Source organism: Haemorhous mexicanus, chromosome 6 (assembly GCF_027477595.1).
Source record: "Haemorhous mexicanus isolate bHaeMex1 chromosome 6, bHaeMex1.pri, whole genome shotgun sequence".
Classification (NCBI taxonomy): Eukaryota; Metazoa; Chordata; class Aves; order Passeriformes; family Fringillidae; genus Haemorhous; species Haemorhous mexicanus.
Window position 1 is genome coordinate 61,670,838 of NC_082346.1, and position 22,122 is coordinate 61,692,959.

The 22,122-nt window shown below is 45.5% G+C and overlaps 2 protein-coding genes across 8 annotated transcripts in view; one reads left to right on the forward strand and one right to left on the reverse strand.

Moving 5' to 3' along the window:
- Positions 1–9,581, reverse strand: part of KIAA0586 (KIAA0586 ortholog) — a 70,060-nt gene extending 60,479 nt beyond the window's left edge. For all 7 annotated transcript variants that reach the window (XM_059850554.1, XM_059850556.1, XM_059850559.1 and 4 more), the window contains exons 1-10: positions 9,119–9,581; positions 8,026–8,102; positions 6,537–6,606; positions 5,362–5,428; positions 4,917–5,094; positions 4,275–4,508; positions 3,502–3,670; positions 2,537–2,716; positions 1,632–1,752; positions 550–682 (exon numbers count right to left, since the gene is read on the reverse strand). In XM_059850554.1, the coding sequence (XP_059706537.1) occupies positions 550–682; positions 1,632–1,752; positions 2,537–2,716; positions 3,502–3,670; positions 4,275–4,508; positions 4,917–5,094; positions 5,362–5,428; positions 6,537–6,606; positions 8,026–8,102; positions 9,119–9,386 (1,497 nt within the window). In that variant the 5' untranslated portion in view covers positions 9,387–9,581. The remainder of the gene's footprint in view (positions 1–549; positions 683–1,631; positions 1,753–2,536; positions 2,717–3,501; positions 3,671–4,274; positions 4,509–4,916; positions 5,095–5,361; positions 5,429–6,536; positions 6,607–8,025; positions 8,103–9,118) is intronic.
- A 327-nt stretch (positions 9,582–9,908) lies between these two features.
- Positions 9,909–16,973, forward strand: TIMM9 (translocase of inner mitochondrial membrane 9). Its single transcript, XM_059850564.1, has 4 exons — positions 9,909–10,015; positions 13,742–13,805; positions 14,117–14,212; positions 16,502–16,973. The coding sequence occupies exons 2-4, from the start codon at positions 13,767–13,769 to the stop codon at positions 16,634–16,636; spliced, it is 270 nt and encodes an 89-aa protein (XP_059706547.1). The 5' UTR covers positions 9,909–10,015; positions 13,742–13,766; the 3' UTR covers positions 16,637–16,973.
- Positions 16,974–22,122: the final 5,149 nt, after the last annotated feature.

Consider the following 22,122-nt stretch of genomic DNA (forward strand, 5'->3'; position numbering starts at 1 on the left):
AGCACAGAAGCAGATCTTACACCCCCAAAGGTACAAAATTCTAGCACAAGAAACAGCACAAGGATTCTATGCCAGGCAATTCTTTGGAGAAAGCACTCAATTAAAAAAAAAAAAAAAAGTGGCAAAATGAGAAAGGAAATGCTTAAATTAGCCCTAAAGCTGACTGGAGATAAATGGAAGACTGCTCTTTCCCAAATGGGAAATTACATCAGCTCTGTAGCTCTGCAGAGAACAGGCACTGAAAATATCCAAAACCTTAAAGCAAACAAATAAACAAACTTATTCTATTTCTGTCCTTCTCTCTCTCTCTCACCTATTTTATGTCTGGGACAATGGCAGTCAGAATCCATTGCACACCCAGGACATTATTCAGGCTCAAAGCTCTTCCACACACAGAGACTCCAATATTTCAATTAATTGTAAACAGATGTGGATCTTTTTGCAGGTGTAGAAGAGCAACACTTTTACTAGATATCAGATCTCTGTTTTTCTCCACATTTTTACTCCCCTTCTTCAAACCCCTGCTCATTGTGATTAGATTGACTTTACCTGCAGAATGTTGTGCATTTCTCTTCTCAACTTGCCAAGATCTTGAAGAAGATCATCTGCTTTTTGCACTGCTTTCTCAATTGAATTGTACCTCCCAAAATAAGGAATTAGGTCTGCAGGCAAACCTTTTTGTCTGAGGGGAGAAACACTCCTGATTACATCTCTCATGGCTCCTGAGGTGGCCCAAGAAAGGATTCAACTCTGAAATCAAGCAGGAATTTACAGTGCAAGTACCAAACTTTCAGATAAACTGGAACTTGCTTTGGCATCTGAAGTCACACAGAGGGTACTGGGTTTTCTCTGTTCACCACTTAACACCTTCAGCCCAATCCTTTTATTTTCAATAGTGAAATTACATCTAATAGAGCAACCCTTAAACTTTAGATATCTTTCCATTTGAAGCAATTAACATCTTTGTGCACAGTTCTAAATTAGTACTTATGAGACATTTCTCACTGTATTAGTGAAATTATAACTTTACATTATTGCCTGGGGAAAATATGCTTCAGATTGCATGGCTAAGAACATTTTTTCACCCATTTTAAAGCTTGGGAATGGTTAGGTGGATGCTGCTCCTGAAAAACACTCCAAGTGCAACCTGCTGACCTCTGAAAAAGGTGTTGTGAGCTGTTCTTAGCAACAGCCTTCATCTGCCTGCAGTTCAACAAGAACCTCAGAATCCTGGAATATTACAGCTGGAAGGGACCCACAGGGATCAGAGTCCAACTCCTGGCCCTACACAGACACCCCAACAATGCCACCCTGTCCCTGAGGGCATTGTCCAGACTCTGAATTCTGTCATGCTTGGGGCTGTGCCCATTCCCTGGGGAGCCTGAGCAGTGCCCAGCACCCTCTGGGGGAAGAACCTTTCCTGATCTCCAACCTAAACCCACCCTGGCACAGCTCCAGCCGTTCCCTCAGGTCCTGCCAATAGTAAAGCAAAAATAGAAATACTCCAGCACAGCTGTGCCAGACTGCAGGACCACACCAGGGACTGTTAGACCATCAGTGTCTAATGCACCTCTCTCAATTTCACTGAAACAGAAACTCCCCCTCAGGTTTGGATTGTTGTGTTTATCCACCTGTCTCTCTCAGTATTCCTGCTCCTTTCATTGCTGTTTAATGCTGTCTTCTTGGAATATTCAGTTTGCTTTACTGGTGTTTCCTGAGAATTCAAAATGTGTTCCACACCTTTCCCTTCACCTACAATGAAGTGAAATGAAGCAGAAAAAAAGAAAGTTAATTCAATATATTTAATATTTTCTTTTCCTTTCCAGGTATTTTACTCTACTCACCAAGGAAAGTAAAATATTTTAAAATTTAAATATATAGATCTATTTCAGATAAGGCAAGTCACTTAAAACCACTCACACTAATCAGTCTTACTGAGATTGCTTTAAATTAGCAAAGCTAGATGGAGCTGGGATGGCAATGAACTGAGTCATTGAGAATGAATCTGTGACATTATGGACAGCAGGCTTCTTCTTTTGTCTTGTTTCATTTATTCCTGGACCCACTGAACAACAAGAATACCTGGCAGCTTTGTAACAGAGACAGAACTTGATCAAAAGCAGCAAAAGAAAATTACTTTACATTTGCTTTACATCTGTTGCTTTCAATACAATAACCCAGAGACCTTGTGGACCCATGAAAAAATGAAATAAAAATTCAGTTTAACCAATAATAATGGCAAAGTTATCGAGCAGCTCCCAAGTTTTACATTATTCTGACTATTCTTCCTGAAACTTGACTTTGAAAAAATATTTCAGTGAGCAGTCCTGCTGAAACTCTATAGATTAAATCAGCACTGTCTTAAGTCTTTAGTTACTTATGAGTAAGTGACTTATAGACAAAACTAACCCTTCCCGAATGGAGATTCCAAATATTCTCAATATATGCATTTAAGTGCCAGCAATTCAACAGAAAATGTCAGAAACACACAAAGTAACCAGCAGGTCATACTGGTTAGGCCAGTGGAGAACAATACCTTCTCTTGTAGGTTTGGAAGTATTTTCTTTTTCTACTACAGAGTTTTCTTTCTCTGAGATTTTCCCATTTTTGGGCACAGGTTCTGGAGCATATCTTCGAGGAACTGGTGTCTTTAGAGGAGATTTTTGTGTATGAACCCCATGACTTGGAAAATTGCTTGAATATGCTTCAGAGAACACTAAAAAAATAAAGTTATTTAAATGCTGACAATTTTCTTCACAGGAAATTATATCCTAGAATCACAGAATGGTTTGGGTTGGAAGGGACTGTAAAGATCATTCAGTTCCAACCCCCTGCCATGGCAGGGACACCTTCCACTAGGCCAGGTTGCTCCAAGACCCATCCAACCTGGCCTGGAACACTCCCAGGGGTCCAGGGGCACCCACAGCTTCTGTGGGCAGCCTGTACCAGGGCCTCAGCACTCTCATTAGAATTTCTTCCTGGCATCTAATCTAAACCTACATTCCTTCAGTTTGGAGCCATCCCCCTTTGTCCTATCACTACCTGCCCTCACAGACTCTAGGAAAAAAAAATCTAGGGAAAAAAACCCCATGCCAGGTCTATAAATTCTGCACAAAAATGCAAAGCATTACTGCACTAGTTAAGTAAACAGGAAGAAAATTTCATACTTCTGACTGCTATCATAAGGGGATTAAAAAAAAAAACCCAAACCCCACTGTAGTTCATCACAGGCTTCCACACAGATCATGTCTCAATAAGATTATTTTATGTCCAGGCACCTCCTAATGCAGACTTCAGTAAATCAAAAGTCTCACTTTAATTTAAACTGGAAGATGCTGGAACATCTTCAGAATGTCACAAAAATTATAAAGAGCATTGGGCAATAAAACAAATTACACAGAAGAAATATTTACTAGTCATTACTGATGTGATACACAATCCAATATTAATGGACACAAAATTAATGCAAAACTAACAGTGAAAGTAAGAATTTGTCTCCACCTTGGGCAGGTGCAGCACTGGCAGGGAATAAACCCCTGTGAGATGAAGGTGCTTCATTAGTGAGTGATCTCTGCTCTGGCTTCTCCCAGTGCCCTGCCAGGGGCCCAGGGGCAGGCACAGGACCCTGCTGTAGGCCACGGGTGTTCACTGCAGAGCTGATGAGATGGGACTGGGAGACAAAAGTACAGAGTATTTCTGGTCATTGAATCACAGATTTGTTAAGGGTGAAAAGACCTTCCAGATTACCAAGCCCAAGTCTTCTCCCAGCACCACCATGTTCCCCACCAAACCAAGTCCTTCAGGGCCACATCCATGATTTCTGAACACTTCCAGGGATGGTGACTCCACCACTGCCCTCTGCATGTTCCAATGTCCGACCACCCCTCAGTGAAGAATTTTCCCTAACAGCCAACCAAAACCTACCCTGGTGCAGCTTGAGGCCATTTCCCCTTGTCCTGTCCCTGCTTCCCTGGGAGCAGAGCCCAACCTGCACCAGCCTGACCTTCCTGTCAGGGACTTGTGCAGAGAAGGTCCCTCCTGAGCCTCCTTTTCTCCAGGCTGAGCCTCCCCAGCTCCCTCCAATCACTCCTGGGACTCCAGACCCTTCCCCAGCTCCCTTGCCTTTCTCTGGACATGTTCCACTCCCTGAGTGTCTTTCTCACTGTTGAATGCTTTCACTTCCTTTGATCCACTTCCACTGAACTTTCTTTCTTTCTACTACTAAGAAACAATCAAAATTATTATAACACTCAGATACAGAAGAAATTATTAACCTGAATATTCATTTGTTGCTCCTGTAGCTTTTCCAGGTGTTGAATCCTTTGCACCATGAAAGCATTCATTTGTTTTTCAAGCTCACTGACTCTCTGCTGGTAGTGGGGTTCCTCATGTTGAGCCTTCACATTTTTTTGCTGTTCAGACACTCGCTGCAGTTGCCTGTCTGTCTCCTGCAGTTTCTGAAGCAGTTCTGAAACTGAGTTCACTTTTGCTTCCAAATCATTTTGAACCTGCAAGAAAGGATTAAAAAAAAAAAAAAAAAAAAAAGGAAAGGTGGGGGAATAACACATTATTGCAGAAGATGGGTGAGCATCAAAAGAACAAAACATCCTTCACAGAATCCTCGATTTGCATCCCAAAATAAACAAAATTCTATTTAGCCATTTAGCCTTAAACTTTTGGTGGTTTAGCAATACTGTGAATTTCTAAATAGATAAACCAAACGTTCTCTGTCTTCTGCCCATTTAGTTAAATCCAAGTTAGTTCCCTCTGGTATACTGGTCAGCAAGTCTGAGATGACAAACACACAAAGCAGTGAGCAGACACATTCAGGCTCTCTGGAGCTACAATTAACAATTTCAGGCTTGTTTGGAACATTTACTATTTTAATAGGACAAAGAACTGCTACTCCCACTGACCTTGAGAAGTGGAGCTGTGGTGGCAATGGCAGCAGCAGTGGCTGCTGCAATGGTTGTTGCAGACTCAACTTCCCTGGGTGCTGACCTGGTATCACTCCCAGCACCTTCCCTTTTTTCTGTGGAGGCACTTCCCAAGAGCTGCACCTTCACCTCCTTATGAACAGGAATAACCTGAGTTCTAGAAAAACAAACATGTGCCTGTAAACAGCATTTTCTCCATATCTCCTCCAAGCAAATATTTCCCACACAGCATTGATATAATGTATAAGCATTTCTCCTGGAAGTTCTGACACAAGATACTCCAGGGAATAAAATACTGAAAGCACTGTCATACACAGAAAAAGAACACTGACAGAGAACTGTAAATTCATTTTGGCAAAAAACTGAAGTGGTGTAGTTGTACAGAAACAGAACAGCTCGGACACCAACAACAATTCACACTCACTTTTGCATTAAAGCTGCTCTCAGAGCCTCCTTCTGGCCAGTAGCATACTGGGAAATAAAAACATAATCTGTGGAGAAGGACAAACATCCTTTGTTGAGATAATTGGCACAAGATATCTATTTCACAGGAAGAGACAAAGTATTATTTCAATACATTTAATTTTGCTGTGAAGAATCTGTTGCCTGCAGGAACCACATCATCTACTGCAACAACAAATTGTTTCCTTTCAGTAAGCAGAAAATTTAAATAATGGTAAGAGTAAGAGCAGTGTCATTTAACACAATTTTTATAGCATTGAATGCTGGTATCAATAAAGTCCAATAATGGTGAGAAAAGCCTCAGTGGTAACTTGAGCTCAGACAGCCCAGTCAATAAAATGCTGCAAATTCTAACTTGAAAACAATTTAATTAAGAAAACCCCAGAAATAGTATTTCCCTCCCATCATCATAAATTACAAAAAAAAATTTCTTAATAGGTGTAAATCATGCTAAAAGCATTGCAGGCTCTCCCTCACCCACTGTTTGCTGGGCAGAGGAGGCAAATGCTGGTAAATCAGGCAGCTGCAGCCTGTGAGTGTAAAAGTACTGATTTCTGGTCTTAACTACGGTAATGATTTGTATTTTTTCTCCTTTAGACAGCTCCAGATCTCCAAGAAACCTACAGAAATGTGTTTTCTTTAAAAAGCCTTCACTTCCCTAAATCTGATTGAAATTGGCAGATTCAGAAATTAAAGGAAAAGACCCTGACATTGTGATTTCTAGGATTCCTAAGGATTAGAAATACACTTTTTTGGTTCAGGCTGCTTGAAGAAAAATATGCCTTCGTAGTAGAGTAATTCACAAGAGGAAAATGGAGCAAAACAAGCCCCTTCCCCAAACTGTCTAGTCAGAGACATGAATATTTGGTTAACAAAAGGAATCTCAACTCTGGCACACTGGCAGAAGTCCCACTCAGTTAATTAAAAAAATGTAATGCCAGCAAGAATTAGATAAAATTTGCAAAATTAAAGAATGCTTGTTACAGTTATCATCTTTTTATCAAAGCAACGTAAGCAACCTTTGAATATTTTCATTCAGAAGTTTTTATAATTAAAAAAAAAAAACTAAAAGCTCCATTTTCCTTTAATTAATCAGTCTCCTTACAAAAAAAAAAAAAGGTGATTATTGTGTTTTACCTTCAGGTCCTCTGCTATTTTCCAGCAGCACCAAAGGACCATCTTGTGCTGCGGCTTCTTTAGGAGGATCCTTCAGAAGAAGAGCAGAAAAAGCAGAGATGAAAGCCCCTGTAGCCAAAATTTTAGAGGCAGATGGAATTGCTGAGCACACAAATGGAACCATTTGCACACAGCAACACAAAGGTCTTGGCACAGAACATTTGAAGACCTCTGCAACAGAAGGGTCTGGACATTGCTGGCAAGAACTCCCATGGCATTTTAGAGACTGAAACTCCACAAACACAGTTCAAATCAAAACCATATATTCTACATGCTAAGTAAGTTTATTCTCCTCATTTATGGCCAAAGAAGCAGTAGTGAAACTATACCTGCTGAAGTTTAGAGAAGTTGCTAATCTTGGACAGCTCAGGATTGTTCACACAAAGATAATTAAGCAGACAGAGAATTAAGTGTTAAATAAATTCCCTCCAAATGCACCTGCAATAACACCACATCAGCAGCAGCTCAAAGAGAAAACGCAGCTGCACAGTTGTGGTGCAGAGGCTGAGCCAAAATCTTTGTGAAATACAAAGCTGTGCTCCATGTCAGGTACAGACAGGCAATGTGTGTATTTGTGATTGTGATATGTGTGGAGTACAACAATGGGACAGTTGTGAATTTTAATAATAACTGAGGAAAGTAAAGCATGGCAGAAGGCCTTTGAACCTATCTTTTGTTTGCAATAACCTTGGTTGATTTAGCAGCATTTGAATTAAAGCATTAAGAATTGTTGCTTTTTGCTTGTAGTCAGGCCTTAAAGAGTGCTGCAATAATAACCCTTTTGAAGTATAATTTTAGAATATTACTTTTATCCTTGAAACTATAGCTTTGGAATATATATAAAGGAAATATGCTTATATCACACCTTAACAAAACAGAGAAAAACAGCTTGAGAAAGGAAGATGAACATCTTCTCAAGGACTTATAGATTCAACCAAGGGAAGCTGAACCTCACTGTTATGACATTTATAGTCCTTGTAATTAAAAAGGTGGACCCACATCTGGGGAGCTGGACTCCACCAGATGGGATTCATCTTTATTCTCTAGGAAACCAGGACCAACATCTCGGAAACTACTACCACCATCTGGGGACCCTCCTTTTTGGGACACGTCCTGAGATCACAATAGTGTATAGATCTGTGACATGAAAATTGGGAATAGAAACTGCTGATGACTAAAAAATTGGAATAGAAACTGCTGAGAAAGCCTACGAGTACCCCTACAAATACCTGTAAGCCCCAACTATTGGTGTGCAGTTGGAGGAAAAACTTCCCCCTCTGTAGCCAGTGCTGTGTTGCTCATACTTTACCATATTAATTAATAAATTGATTGCTGCTTGAATATTGGCATTTGTAACATCTTGTGCTGCTTTTAGAGGAGCTACAGCTTTTTGAGGAAAACAGTGTTCTCTTAGCTTAGGATTACAGAAAGGAGCAGCAGCTTTTCTTACCTTTTGGGATAAAAACATGGGCTCGGAATTTTCAACTGGAAGGAGGCGTTCTGGATATGCTTTGGTGCCTAGGACTCCTAAAATAAAGCAGTTTTACTGTGGTCAGAATCCCTTGTGGTGCATTTTCTGTACAGCTCCACATTTCCCTTATCTCTGAATGCCTAAACACCACGACCCTCATAACACAAATGAGCACAGACATTGAGCTAAAGCTTAAAAGCATCAATGAATACTGTGAGTCTGATTGAGAAATTCAATTTACAGCATGGGGAAACCTCTGAAAAACAGAATATTACTAAACAACTGATGCCTTGTGAAGGCTGACCTAGAACAGAGACTGGACAGAGCTAAAGAATAAAGAAGGGATTTATTAAAAGGCCCCGGCAGATCCACCCTGGGCAGCACAAGAGCCCAGCCAGGGCTACACCCAAGATGAACCAAAATGGTCACAAAAATGGACCACAGGTCACGGGGTTTCACACTTTGATAAGTTCTGCTTCACTTGCATATTGGAGTTAATTGTCCAGTTCCAGCTTTAGCAAATGCAGTCCCATCCCTCTTGTTTTTCTCTCTTCAGCCCACGTTGTTTGTGCTCTTGCGCCTGAGATTTGGGTCATTTGTCCTTGGTCCCCAGCTAGAGAAGGAATGGTTTTGTCTCCCTACTCTGTGAAGAGAGATCACGATCCCCTGATATAGCTCAAACCCACACACTAAAGCAGCACAGAATCTAAAAAACAGAAAAGCTAAAACCTGAGGGATCACATCCTTTAACCAGGGATGTTTAACAGGTATTAAGCATCCCTGCCCCCATGGAGAGGGACACCTTCCACTGTCCCAGGCTGCTCCAAGCCCCATCCAGCCTGGCCTGGAACACTTCCAGGGATCCAGGGGCACCACAGCTCCTGTGGGCACCCTGTGCCAGGCTCTCCCTGCCCTCACAACTCACATCCCGTGTGCAGATCAGCTCGGGAAAACAAACACTGCTGACAGCTGCGGTACGAGACTGCAGAGACTCCTTAATTACTCAACTCCCCCGTGGCTGCAATCGCCTCGCAGCTCGGGTCTGTGCTGAACGTGGCGCTCACGGACCCACCTGCAGCGGCGCCGGGGGAGTCGCGGGCGGCGCCGGTGCCGCCCGGAGCCCAGGCCGGGCTGGCACGGGGAGCTCCGTCCGCAGCCGAGTCCGCGGGGCAGGGCGAGCCCCCGTCCCGGAGCTTGTGCACGGCCACCGGCACCTTCCGGCCGCGGCCGCCGCCCCGGGGCTGCTCCCTGCGGGCCGCCGTGGAGCGCACCAGCACCTCGGCCGCCGTCAGGCTGCCCAGCGAGTCTCGGCTGCCGCCCGAGCCGCTCTCCGCCTCCATGGGGCAGCCTCAGGGCTGCGCCCAGCGGCGCCTTCTCTCGGCAGGGCCGGGCGGGCCGGGAACGGGAACGGAGCCGGGACAGCGGGAACAGCCCCGGGGCTCCGCTTCCCTCCCACGGCTGCAGTCCTTGAGAGAGCACCGCTCGCTCCCGCTGTCCCGCCCTAATCCCAGCACCGATCCCACTGTCCCGGCCCCGATCCCGCTATCCCGGCCCCGATCCCGCTGTCCCGCCGTCCCGTTCCCGCTATCCAGGCCTCGATCTCGCTGTCCCGGCCCGTTCTCGCTATCCCAGCCCCATTCCCGCTATCCCAGCCCCGATCTCACTACCCCGCCGTCCCGTTCCCGCCGTCCCGTTCCCGCTGTCCCAGCCCGGCCGGCGGCACCGGAAGCGCGCGGTGCCATGGCCACGGCGTCCCCTTAACCGGCGTCCGGCGGGAAACGCGTGGGTCCTGCCCTCAACGGCGTCCGGCGGGAAACGCGCAGCCCGAGAGGGTAAATCGGGCGGCGGCTCCGCGCGCGGCCGATTCGCCCGGTTCCGTGGCGAATCTGCGGGGCCCGGCCCGGGACGGGCCCTCCTGGTGCGCGCGCGCGCGCGCGCGTGGCGAATCTGCGGGGCCGGCGCGCGGGCGGTGAGTGCGCGCGGGGCGGGCCCGGAGCGCGTGAGGGAACGGGCGCGCGCTCGCGAGGGACCGGGAGAGTCCCTGAGGGGCCGGGAGGGACCGGGAATGGTTCCGTGGCTCGGGAGGGACCAGGAGCGTTCCCGTGGCCTGGGAGGACCTGGGAGATACCGGGAGCCTCCCCGTGAGGGCCCAGGAGACACCGGGAGCCTCCCCGTGAGGGCCCAGGAGACACCGGGAGCCTCCCCGTGAGGGCCCAGGAGACACCGGGAGTCTCCCTGTGAGGGCCCAGGAGACACCGAGAGTGCTCCCGAGGGTCCTCAATGGGAAATCCCCGCTCTGTGCCCGGTGTTGGGCCGGGGCTTGGCTGAGCGAGTGATTTCCGAGGGAGAGGAACTCAATGTGCCCTTGGAAGGGAGAACTGGAGGGTGGAGAAGAAGAAAAAGAGAAAAAAAATAAATAAAGCTCGACTTGTTGGCCTCAGGTTTTGGTTTTATGGGGTGAGAAGCGTCAGCCAGGTGTGATTTCACTTAAAGACGAGAGTGCTGGCGGGGAAATGTGTATTTTTCCTCAGGCCTGATGCCTGTCCACGTGAGGCTCTCCTGGTGCCTGAGGTCAGGCTGACTCTGGTAACTCACCTTCGGTGCTCGATTTCCACCTCTGATCCCTTCTCCTTCAGAGCAGGGTTCAGGCCAAAGGCAGGAGGCAGTGAATGATAACAAGCTGAGCACCAGCTACATTTGATTATCCAGCTCCTGACTACCCCTTCTCACTTCCTTAAATGCCCCTGGCCTCTTAAAATCGATTTGTTTGGGTGTCTTAAATCTCATGGCAATCCAGTTGTACCCTAGTGAGCCCCCATGATAAAAGAACTTTCTCTACAAGCTGTGGGGAGTTTACCTTGACACAGTTCTTTGACTAGACATTTTTATTCTTTGACACATTTCCTTGGCTTGATGCTTTTACCCTTCTTTATCCTTTTCAGAAACACTTCCATGGTGTCCTCTGTGTGCAGCTGGAAGCAAAGGTTTAAAGAGACATTCCAGCTTTCTTTTTATGAAGTAGATGGTAGTTACAGCTGATTTAGATGGTTCGTGGGGATTACAAGTGTGAGGGATTTATAGTGTCTCTCTATCACTCTTCTTCCCAGAAAAAATGCAGCTCTTCTCAAAAAGATGGGGGGAAAAGTCTTAAACACAGGGCTTGTTTATTTACAGAGGGACGTCTCTTAATGAAATTTCTATGTTTGGAAGAGCCCCAGGGCCTTTCAAGGGGGGAGATTTCCCAGTTTTTGCTCCTTTCTGGTGACCCAGCACACCCAGACTGTGTGTCCCTTGGAGCAGAGGTTTATTCAGAGACCTCTGCATCCTACAGTGTGAATATCCTTGCTTAGAGGGGCAGTGCTGAATTTTTAAATCGTGTTTAGCCCACGGGATTAAACCTGAGCCTGCAGGAGTGGTGTCTGGGCTGGGCTGGCTGAGGTGCTGGGCACTCTTTCATCACCCTTTAAAAGCTTTTTTCAGAGTTGGAGGGAAAGGGGAGAATCAGCAGGAAATCTTGAAAGAACACATTTAGCACATTTTGAAACGAAACAGGTTTGCACATTCCTGGGAATGTTCAGTAGCTCATTTTTAGATGTAAGGCTGATTTATGGCTGAAGGTGCAGCAGAGCTGTGTAATTCCCCTGTGGAATATGTGAAATGCCTGTACAGGGACAAGAGCTTCAGGCACTTCAGATCAGGTGGTGCTGATGTGAATCAGAGCCTTTCCCAGGTGCCAGAGCTCTGTGAAACTCCAGTTTCAATCTGCCATTTCCAATCTTGCCAGATCAGTCACAGAAGGACAGGGATCAGGTTTGCCATAAACACAGATCATGAGGCAACCCTGAGTGTGGGAAAATGGCACCGACAGGTGAAACTTTGAGCTTCCTGCCTTTGGCAGAGGACAAAAGTGCTCCCTGCAGTTTCTGTTTAATTATCCACATACCCTGCCCTGGGAGAATTGTCACTGGTCTTGTTTTCTCACAGGCTGAGAAAGGAGAGTGGAGTTACCATCACTTCCCACTGGTTACTCCAGTGATGGGCATGTCCATTCTCCTGAAACAAATTAGGGTTTAGGAGAGAGGCTGGAGAGGGACTTTGGATAAGGGCAAGGGGTGACAGGACAAGGGCAAGGGGTGGTGGCTTTGCACTGCCACAGGGCAGGGTTAGATACTGGAAGGAAGTCCTTGGCTGAGCGTGGTGAGGCCCTGGCACAGAGTGCCCGGAGATGCTGTGGGTACCCCATCCTGGCAGTGCTCCAGGCCAGGCTGGAGGGGGCTTGGAGCAACCTGGGATAGTGGAAGGTGTCCCTGCCATAGCAGGAGGGTGAAATGAGATGATCTTGAAGGTCCCTTCCATCCCAAACCAGTCTGTGATTCAGTGACCACCTGAATAAAACCTGTGTCCTTGTCACCACCATGTCCTGCAGGTTCTCCTTCAGAACAACCTGTGTGACCTGCCTGTCCGTGAGGAGTTCTTGCATTTTACATCCCAGAATCATCTGTGCACTTGGCCTGCAGTCAGGAGGCAGATGTCACCATCCCTGTGCTGCTGGCAGAGGCTGTAGGGACAGTTCACTCTTGTGAGAGCTCCCTGATGCTATTTTTATTTGCTTCATTTTCTTTCTGTTGTAGAAATAATTGTTGCTGTCTCTTTGTTCATATTCAGGCAGTTTGTGTACCCCTTCCCTCCTCCCTGCTGGGAGACTGCAATAGCTAAAGCTCTCTAAAACATGAATGTCTTGCCCAAAAATTGGCAAAGCAGAATAGAAGATTAATTGTAAGTAGCCCTTGCTAAAGGACTAAAAGAACTTTTTTCCCCCAAGTGATTGCACTTCAGTGCTCATTTTTCTTCCACAAGTTGAATTAAACTAAGGAGCTTGTTCTTGCTGACACATGATATTAGTTTGCATTATCATCTGTGATAACAGGTCTTAGATAATATGGAAATTAAGGGAAAAGGAGACTAGGCCTCAGTCTTCTAGGAAACTTGCAGGGATGCTTTCAAGCCTTAACTTGTTCACTGTGTTGGATTAGGAATGTGAGTCTTCCTTGAGGACGCTTGTTTAAATTCTTGGATCCATGGCTGTTAACTTCTTCCCTTTTTCTTTGTCTGTTTTATTCCATTTTCATTGTTCTCTGTTTTTCTTGCATTTAATTCACTACAATAACCACAACATTTGCTGTAGTTCAGGTGTTTGGTGCAGCTACACAGAAACCAGGCCCTGCACTTTGTGCTGCATCTGTTCAGTCACTGCCAGTTTATATTTGCATTTTTTCCTTACTTTTTACAGATCACATCTAAAGTCACTGAAACTCCAAGGCTAGAAAGTGTTATGACTTTGCTTCTTCCCCAGCTCCTGCCCTAGCTTATTCAGTAAATTTGGCAGCACTTATAATAATAAATAAAGGTATTCTGTAAGTCACATTAGCTGTCTGAAATGCCCAAAAAGTCTTTAAAGGACAGCAATTAGCAGGTGGCTCTGGTAAGGTTTCATACCTGGAATTATCTTGGATGGTTTTTTAACTGAATACATTCCTAACAGGTAACTTCCCTTTGAGTGAATGGCTTGGAAGTTTGCTAGCAAAGATGCATTTAAACACTCTTCAAGGATGCACAAAAGTCCATTCTGATGTAAAATGTTGCAGTTCGTATTTATGTTTTTTATTTAAAACTCAACTTTTATCCTCACCTTTAGGTGACCGAGCCACAGGTGGTGGAACATGGCTGGACAAATATCAGAGGCTGATCAGATCAAGCAGGTAAGATGCTGCATTTGGGAAGGGGGACTTTGAAAGTCTTGTGCTGCTCTGTCACAGGGAGTGGAAGGTGTGGTGCGTAGGGAAGGACAGAAACTCTGAGTTATCTGAGTTAACCAAAATTTCAGCAGGTGACCATTGACAAACAGCAGGTTTTGTGTATGAGCAGCTTTTGCTGCTGAAATCCTCTGACCAAGAGTAAATTTTCCTAGGGACTTGTCCTTCAGATTTTCTTATACCATGCAGCTGTATGTAAGAAAAATAAACACTGATTTAAAATTTTTTAATATTTATTGTCCAAATTTTATTTACAGTTCAAGGAGTTTCTTGGCACATACAATAAACTTACAGAAAACTGCTTCATCGATTGCATAAAGGATTTCACTAGCAGAGATGTGAAACCAGAAGAGGTAGGTGATGGCTTCTAATGGCCCTTTGGTAGAATTGCTGTGCAGCTCTCCAATTTCAGAAGCAACTTAGAGAGTTTTGATCTTTAAACTAGGATACAAAGCCAGGCAGTGGAGTGTGAGTGTCCCATCCCAGAGCAGCTTGGACAGAGCTTGGAGCAGCCTGGGACAGTGGAATGTGTCCCTGCCCATGGCAGGGGGTGGAACTGGATGCTCTTTAGGGTTCCTTGCACCAAAACCATTCTAGAAGTGGTTGTCACACACAGAATCTGCCCAGTCCCCACTGAATATTGGCTGCTCATTGCAATTCTGTGTGTTTCATTCCCTGAGCTGTCAGTGGAGGTTCCTGTGCCTTAACTTCTCATGGACGGTGACTCCATGGACACAGAAGCTGCCCACCTACAGCCTGCATCTCATTCTTTGAGGAATCCTGCTGAAATATTTGTTTACCTGCCCACGTTCCTGCTTTGTAGTGAGTCATGGGAACACAGCTCTGGCTGTTCAATCCACTTCCCTGCACTGCAGGGAGCTCCCTCATGCCATCATCTGCAGAAAGATTAAGCTCTCCATAAGATTAGTTGCATGGTTTTGCTTCTCCTCGCCTGTTGAGAGGCTGTTTCAGAGCCTAATCATCTTGTTGGTTAAAAATCTAATAACCTTTACTTGACTCTGCTGGCAGGAAAAGAAAAAAAAAAGCCTAAAATTTTAAACTAATCATTGCTTTTGAGCCTTTTCTGCTTCCTTGGAGTTCAGCTCCTTACTGCAGGCAAAACTCATGTCTCCTTTCAGCTTTGGTTCTGCTGCCCTGAACAGAGCTCTCTTAGCTTCCCAAGACAGATTTCTTCTTTCCCTATTCTTCTCTGCATCTGCTTTAGAGGAATTCTATTACAGGTCATAATTATTCTGGATTAAAGATTACTTAGGTCCAAAAAATATTCTTAGATTCTTAGAGCAACCTGGACTAGTGAGAGGTGTCCCTGCCATGGCAGGGGGTTGGAATGAGATGATATTTAAGGTCCATCCCAACCCAAACCATTTTCTGATTGTGACCTGCCTTTTTTTGCTTCTGTGGATTGGAGGGGGTTCATGTTTGGTAGCACAGGAGCCATCTGTTAACAGAGGAACTAGGAAGAAACCTTCTTATGGGAACTTCTGCTATATTGTCCATGATGGGATTTCCTGCAGAGCACCTGTCTCTGGAAACAGGACACTTGTCTAGATGGACACTGCTGTGGAAATAGCCATGTTTCTCTTGAGACTTGTAGTTCCTTATTAAATAATTGAGATTAATACCTCCACAGATCCCCTTTGGGATCCTACACTTGAAAAAACCCCACTTCTGATCTCTTTCCCCGCCCAAGTGCCAGTGCAAGTCTGGACTCCCCAGCAGCGGGTCACACACGCCGCTCCCTCTGGCAGCACAGGCCTGGGGCAGCTCCAGGAGTTGTTTCCTAGGGAGACTCCACTCCTGCTCAGCAGGTTTGGCTGTAGCTTGTGCCAGGCTGAGGGCACAGAAAGGCAGGGGCTGGGTGGTGTGTGGAGCTTGCTGGGGTTTTGTCCAGTTCATTTCATCCCATTCTGCTTTTCACATCCCTCTGGACTGAGAAGAACCAAAGCAATGTCTGTGTTCCCAGGCAAAGGGGTTGCCTTTCCTTTCTATCCAAATCTGTTACCTTTGCAGTGATAGCAAGGTTTTGAGCCGTGGCACAGAATATCCAATTAGGAGGCCTGTAGCTCAGAAATAATCTCACAACTCTTTCTCTACACTTTAAATTTGAAAAATACTGTGGATGGAATAGGCTCTGGTATTTATGTTCCAGTCCAGCTGACTGATGTACTCTGGTGGCAAGGCAGGCACCAGAAGGCTGATAGAGCCAATAGGAACGAGGGTAAAAAAGGGTTAACCTGAGTTAGCAAAGAGCAGATCATATTTGGCTGTCAAAACCAGTGTGTGTTTGTAAACAGAATTAAAACAAAATTTACTGATTTAATGTATTTATTATTAATTTCAAAATATGTAGTTCAATTCTACAAGAGGAGCCCAAGGACAAAAGGATGGTATCTCTTGGGGTCCAGGGTGTTTTCCATGGAAACTTTAATATTTGAGTGAATATTTGTAAATGTTTCAGGCATACCAGAAAAACTCAACTTTACATTTCCTACTGCCCTCATCTTGACAGTATGAGATGTACTCACCCAATTGTTTATCCCTGTCTGCACTGATATTTTGTGTCATGGCTGGGGACATGTTTGACTTACTGTCTGAAGCCCTGTGTTTTCCTCTTGCTGCAGATAACTTGCTCAGAAAACTGCCTGCAGAAGTATCTGAAGATGACACAGAGGATCTCCATGAGATTCCAGGAGTACCACATCCAGCAGAACGAGGCTCTGGCAGCCAAGGCAGGACTGCTCAGCCAACCTCGTTAGAGCAGAGCACTGTGCTCAGACTTAAGCTGTGCCAAGAACACTGGGGGATTCCTACTGTCAGGATGTGTGTCCAGCAGCTCAGAGCAGAGCTGTGGGTGCTGCTCAGGCAGTGGGAGCAGAAGGGTTAAACAGGAGCTCAGTCCTGGTGGCCTGGCAGTGGAGTTTATTTCCACAAGGCAATGATGCAGATAAAACTTCTCCCAGGGCCTGGAGTCTGAATTTCAGGGGTGGTGGGAGGGCTCACCTGCCTTTTGCTGAGACTGGTTGAGATGAATCAATGTAACTTGGGGAATACACTTTTTTATTTAATTCAAATAAAATCAGCTGGAGCCATGTACATCTGTGTGTTCTTTCCAAAGAGCCATTTTTGGGACATCTGAAAGCAGCATTTTGTTTGCTGGGGGTTCTTTGCTCAGCTGCTCCAGAATTCTGTTCATTCACTGCTGCTTTAGGAGCTGACAGATGCCAGAGAGAGCTCGGGCAGGGGTGTCCCAGGTTATCTTTGGGTCACTCACAGGGGACAGGGGGGCATTAGCAGCACTTGTGCCTGAGGCAGCTCCTGTGCACCCTTTGTTTCCCTCAGGGAGTCCCGTGGGATCCTCCCAGCCCGGCCTCCTGGCCTGACACACTCCAAGCACTGAGCTTGCTGCAGTTTTCACAGAATTCACAGAATCACTGGGTTGGAAGAGACCTTAAAGATCATCGAGTCCAATCCCTGCCCCAACACCTCAGCTAAACCATGGCATCAAGTGCTACATCCAGGCTTTTTATAAAGACCTTTCTCCTGTGAATGCCAGCAGGAAATACAGGCTCTGCAGAGCACAGGGTCTGTCCTGCTGCTGCATGAGAACAGAGAGAGGTTTGGAAGGCAGCTGGATTGGGTTAGCAAACACAGCAGTGCTCTGGAAGGATCCTGACAGCTGAAATCCTGCGGCCAGGGCATTAGTGCAGTGGAATGACAGTCAACAGGCACCTGTGCTTCGGTTCTCACTTATAAAATACAGGAACAATGAGAACTGAACATCAGGAGCACCAATTTTGAGACTCCAGGTGATGAGGAGTGAACCAAAGCTATTTCCTGTCAGCTGCCAGGTTCTATTATTGATAGAGAGGCAACAGCAAGGAACAGAAAGAGCAGGAGTAGTTTTTTGTTGTTACCTTCTCTGCCTTTCTATCTCCAGCAGCAGCTTGAATGAATTACTCAGCTGTGCAAGCTGTGGATTCCTGGCCCCTGAGGGCAGCACGGTGCCCCCACCACCTGCAGCAGCCACTGCTCTCTGTGCTGCAGCTCTCCCTGGAACCCTGCTCCTGTGCTTGTGAAGGTGGAAGGAGCCAGGGGGAGCCTCCAGTCTCCCATCCCCGTGTTTGTATCTCAGCCCCTTCCTCCTTTGCCTGTGCCTTGTTACCGTGGAGATGGATGAGAGCTCACTGAGACAGTGAAGGCTAAAAACCAGCCCAAATAAGGCAGCAGGTCTGCAGTGTCCTGTTTCTTCAAAGGAATTTCAGGCTAAAACTGTCCAGATTGTTTGCTACCATCAGGCCACAAATGCTGCAGCTAAATTGAATCAATACATGCATAGTAAAGGCATGTATTGATTCAATTTGGAGGTTTTCCTTGAAGCAGTCTCTTTCTGTTAAACATTTGAAAGTAATCTATGATCGAGATTTTCCACTGGATCTTCATCTGTAAAGAGGTGCTCAGAAAAGTGCCTGAAGAGTTTAAGAGATGGAAGTGGAGGATTTTCATGTCTTCTGAACAAAGCACCTTGGAGCTGAAGTGAGGGGGGTTAAAAAATGAATGGTTTTCTCTCATTTCTGTATTTGGAGTTAGGAAAATATTTAAATATTTATTAGGACAGATTTCCTTTAAAAAGGGTTAAGCAAGTTTTATAGGGACTTAATTACCCACTTTCAGGTTTGGATAAGCAGTTTTGTCAAAGCTCTGTTTCTCTACAAAAATCTTGTGGTGTTTCACATCCAGGTGACAGGTTGCATACAGACAATACAAATCTACTTGAGCTTGGAAATAAAATGTCTCCATGTAACTAAAGCATCCAGGTGATAAAAATAATTAATATAAAACAGGATAAAAATGGTTTTACTCTGGATCCTAACAGAAAGACAAGAGCATTTTCTTAAATGCCATTAAGGGGTGTGAGGAGGAGGTGAATCACCTTGCTGAGGCACAGTAGGTGCAGGAAGGGATCCCACTCTGATGGAAGAAGGAGCAAAGGGTGAAAAATGGGAAGCTGCTGAGGGAGGAGTTCTGAAAAAGCTGTGGAAAAAGTGAGCCAAAGTGGAGGTGGGAGGGGAGGGAGCAGGAGGGCAGCCTGCCAAAAAGCAGCTCAAGGAAACTGAGCTGGTAAACAGACACTCATTAGGGGGAGATGCTCACTGCAGCAGCAGTGAGGGAACACAGATCCTTCCTGCTGCAAACACACACAGTTCCTGCTCAGCCCACACAAACCAGAACCTTTTCAGCAGCAAGGGTCAAATGAGAGCCTTGCTCCAGAGTGCCCTGGACAGCACAGTGCTGGCACAGCCATCAGATCAATCAGCTGGAAGATTATAATAGAGGCTCCTTATTCTCTCCAGGATAAAAGCAAAGCCCCAATTTATATAATCCCCTGCTGAGAGCTTCAACTGCTGAGCTCTGTTGGAAGGCAAGAAAAGGAGTGACTGCAGAGCTGTCAGGGAGTGTGGGTGAAACACTGAGTGTGGCTGTGGCTGCAAAGCAACGAGGCAAATCCTGTGTGCTCTGACATTCCCCACTCTGGGAACTGGAGCTTAGCAACAGCTCTTAGTTCAGCATCTTCTCTTAGCTGGCTGGGAAGTCAGCACTTGGCATTTGAGGAATCCAGTTCAAACCTTAGGAAGTCTATTAAGCTCAGCTCCAAAATTACTTGAATGAGTCTGGCCCAAACTCTAAAAGCTGTAAAAGCAATTAAAGCCTCTGACACCTGAACTTGCATCATGTCTGCACTTTCTATTTCCAGAAGATAGCATTAAAAGAACTCAAAAAGTTACAATTCTGCCCCATTTTGGAGGGTTTAAAAAATTATGTTTTACCTTAACTTCACGCTCCTTTGCGTTTTGGTGCCAGGGAAGAGCAGGTTCTTCAAACTAAATGTCAGATAAAATGCATGTGTTACAACATTTTACAGCAACAACTGGAATTAGATCAGGGGAAGTACATTAGTGACTGTTTCTGCAGATTGAACTGTTGTTGAATCACTGGACATATTGCACCAGAAGGCACAGGAAGGTGGCTGGGTCACACCAGAAGGCACTTGGAGGATGGATCCTGGGGCACCAGGAGAGGGCAGGGTCACCCTGGGAGCACTCAGAGACCACAGAGAGTGCTGGGGCACAAGCAGATACTCCTGGGGGGGTTGGAAGTAGATGATCTGTCAGAGTCCTTTCCAATCCAAACTGTTTTTTATTCTCCAGAGACATAAGCAAATATCTTATGGAAGATCTGGAAGAAAAGACAACACATTTCACTGCTTGCCTGCACATGCCCAGCTCCAGCAAGGCTCTGGGGCAGGCAGGACACTGCAGTGGCATCCCTGGGCACTGGGACAGCCCAACAGGAAAGGTTTTATATAAAACCAGCTCTGGGCTGAATGTAACTCAGCTGATCATTCAGAGGCACAGAGAGGTGTTACCCTGCATGGGGATGCTGCCCAGGGCCTCTGAGCCAAAGAGAAATCACATTCTCATCAATTGTTCAGGGCTCTCCAAAGGAAAAGCAGGGAACAAGAACAGCAGCAGCCAAACCACAGCCACAGAGATCAGCTCCCTGCTGCACTGCCCGTGGATAACATTACTCCATAATTATTCCCACAAGATTAAGTGGGGCTGCTCTCACATTCTAAGTTAATCACATTCAAATACCTGCACAGACCAATATAAAATTTCACCTCTCACTGGTTTCAGTGCCAAAACATTTCCTCATCAGAGAGGAACTGACCTGCCCACCTGAGGGAGCCACTGCCCTGAGCACCTGCCCCCATCCCATGCCACTGGGATGGCACACAGGGGTCACCTGCAGGGTGGGAAGCAGAGCATGTGCAGAAGGAATCAAGGGTTGGGGCTTTCCTTTTAAAATAGCTTTATTTATTCATAAGGGAAATAAAGGAACATCAAGAGAGATGGTTTTAAGTTACAGATAAACAAGTTCCTTGTTAAAGCAGAAAGAAAACACACTCTTGTGCAATATAGCAAAGTATTTAATACAAATTCCACATCCTACCCCTCCTTATGAAACTGGCATAGCTGGCAGGAGCAGAGTAAATTAGGTCAAGCTGTACCCAGATGAGGGATTAGAGAAGGAGTTTAGGAACAGCTAAAGACACAGACAGTGCTGGAATGGAAATGTTGTTGGGTTACTCTGAACAGCAGGAAAAGTGAGAGACATCACCAAGCCCACAGCACCAAGCCAGGGCAGTGTCCCCCAGCAGCAGGCTCAGGGTCAGGGTTAAACACAGAGTGACAACCCCCTGCAGGCTGTCACAGCTGCAGCACAGCTCCAGGGCAGCTTTTCTTGGCTGGCAAACACTGACAGAGGGAAAGTGAAGCAAAGCTTCCATGGTTAGTGCAGTGAGGGAGCTGTGCTGGTGCACTGAGGCCAAGTGGCATCAAACAAAGCCACTTCTCATCTCTGAAAACTCCTGGAGGGGATAAGCAACACAGAGGGATGTTAACCAATGTAATCAGCTGCAGAGCTGAAGCAGAACCAACCTCTTCTGAGCCAGAATTTAGGGTTCCTCTGCAATGGGAAGGAGCAGGAATAACAGCATAAACAGCAAAGATAATTCAAAACAAAGAACACACCAAACAAGTCCTATTCTTAGAAAAACTGCTTTCACAATCAACAGTTTGATCCTTCCAGTTTTCTTTAAATGACACCATGGTGAGTATTTGTCATTGGGCTGTGGCTAATCCTAAAATCCACCACTCACTGGCATTGAAACAAATACACCATCAAACTAAAACATTGGAACACAAAAAATAAATTTACATATCCATCCAAAGCAATGGATGGGACTAATAAATAAATACTTGTGCAACTTGGGGAACTCAGAGATCTCCAGAGCAAACAAAAGATCCCAAATAAATCCCAGCTCCTCAGTGGTAACTGATAAAGGTGAGTAATTTTAAAACACTGAGACCTCTTGAAATCCCATCCTATTTGGTGTGAGGCAATATGGGAGAATGACAGATTTTCTCAAAATCTGAGAGCAGCAGCTTAATAGTGTGAGCTAATTACTAAATGTCATTTTCCTTAGCCCTGGAATTACAGTGAGTCAGCCTCTGGCAACATCCCCTTTGGTTCCACTGTTTTATTATGGCCCCCACATCTCCAGAGCCTCACACTGTAGCAAATAATAAAATCCCAAGACCAGAGAAGGAAAAATAACCAAGATTTCAGTGCATAATTTTTGCAAAGGGCATGGAAGCTTTTTTGTAGTGAAGTAAACAGC

Coding starts and splice junctions, on each gene's coding strand:
- TIMM9 (XM_059850564.1), top strand. CDS start 13,767: ATGGCTGGACAAATATCAGAGGCTGATCAGATCAAGCAG. Junction 13,806..14,116: donor AGGCTGATCAGATCAAGCAG/GTAAGATGCTGC, acceptor TTTTATTTACAG/TTCAAGGAGTTTCTTGGCAC. Junction 14,213..16,501: donor GAGATGTGAAACCAGAAGAG/GTAGGTGATGGC, acceptor CTCTTGCTGCAG/ATAACTTGCTCAGAAAACTG.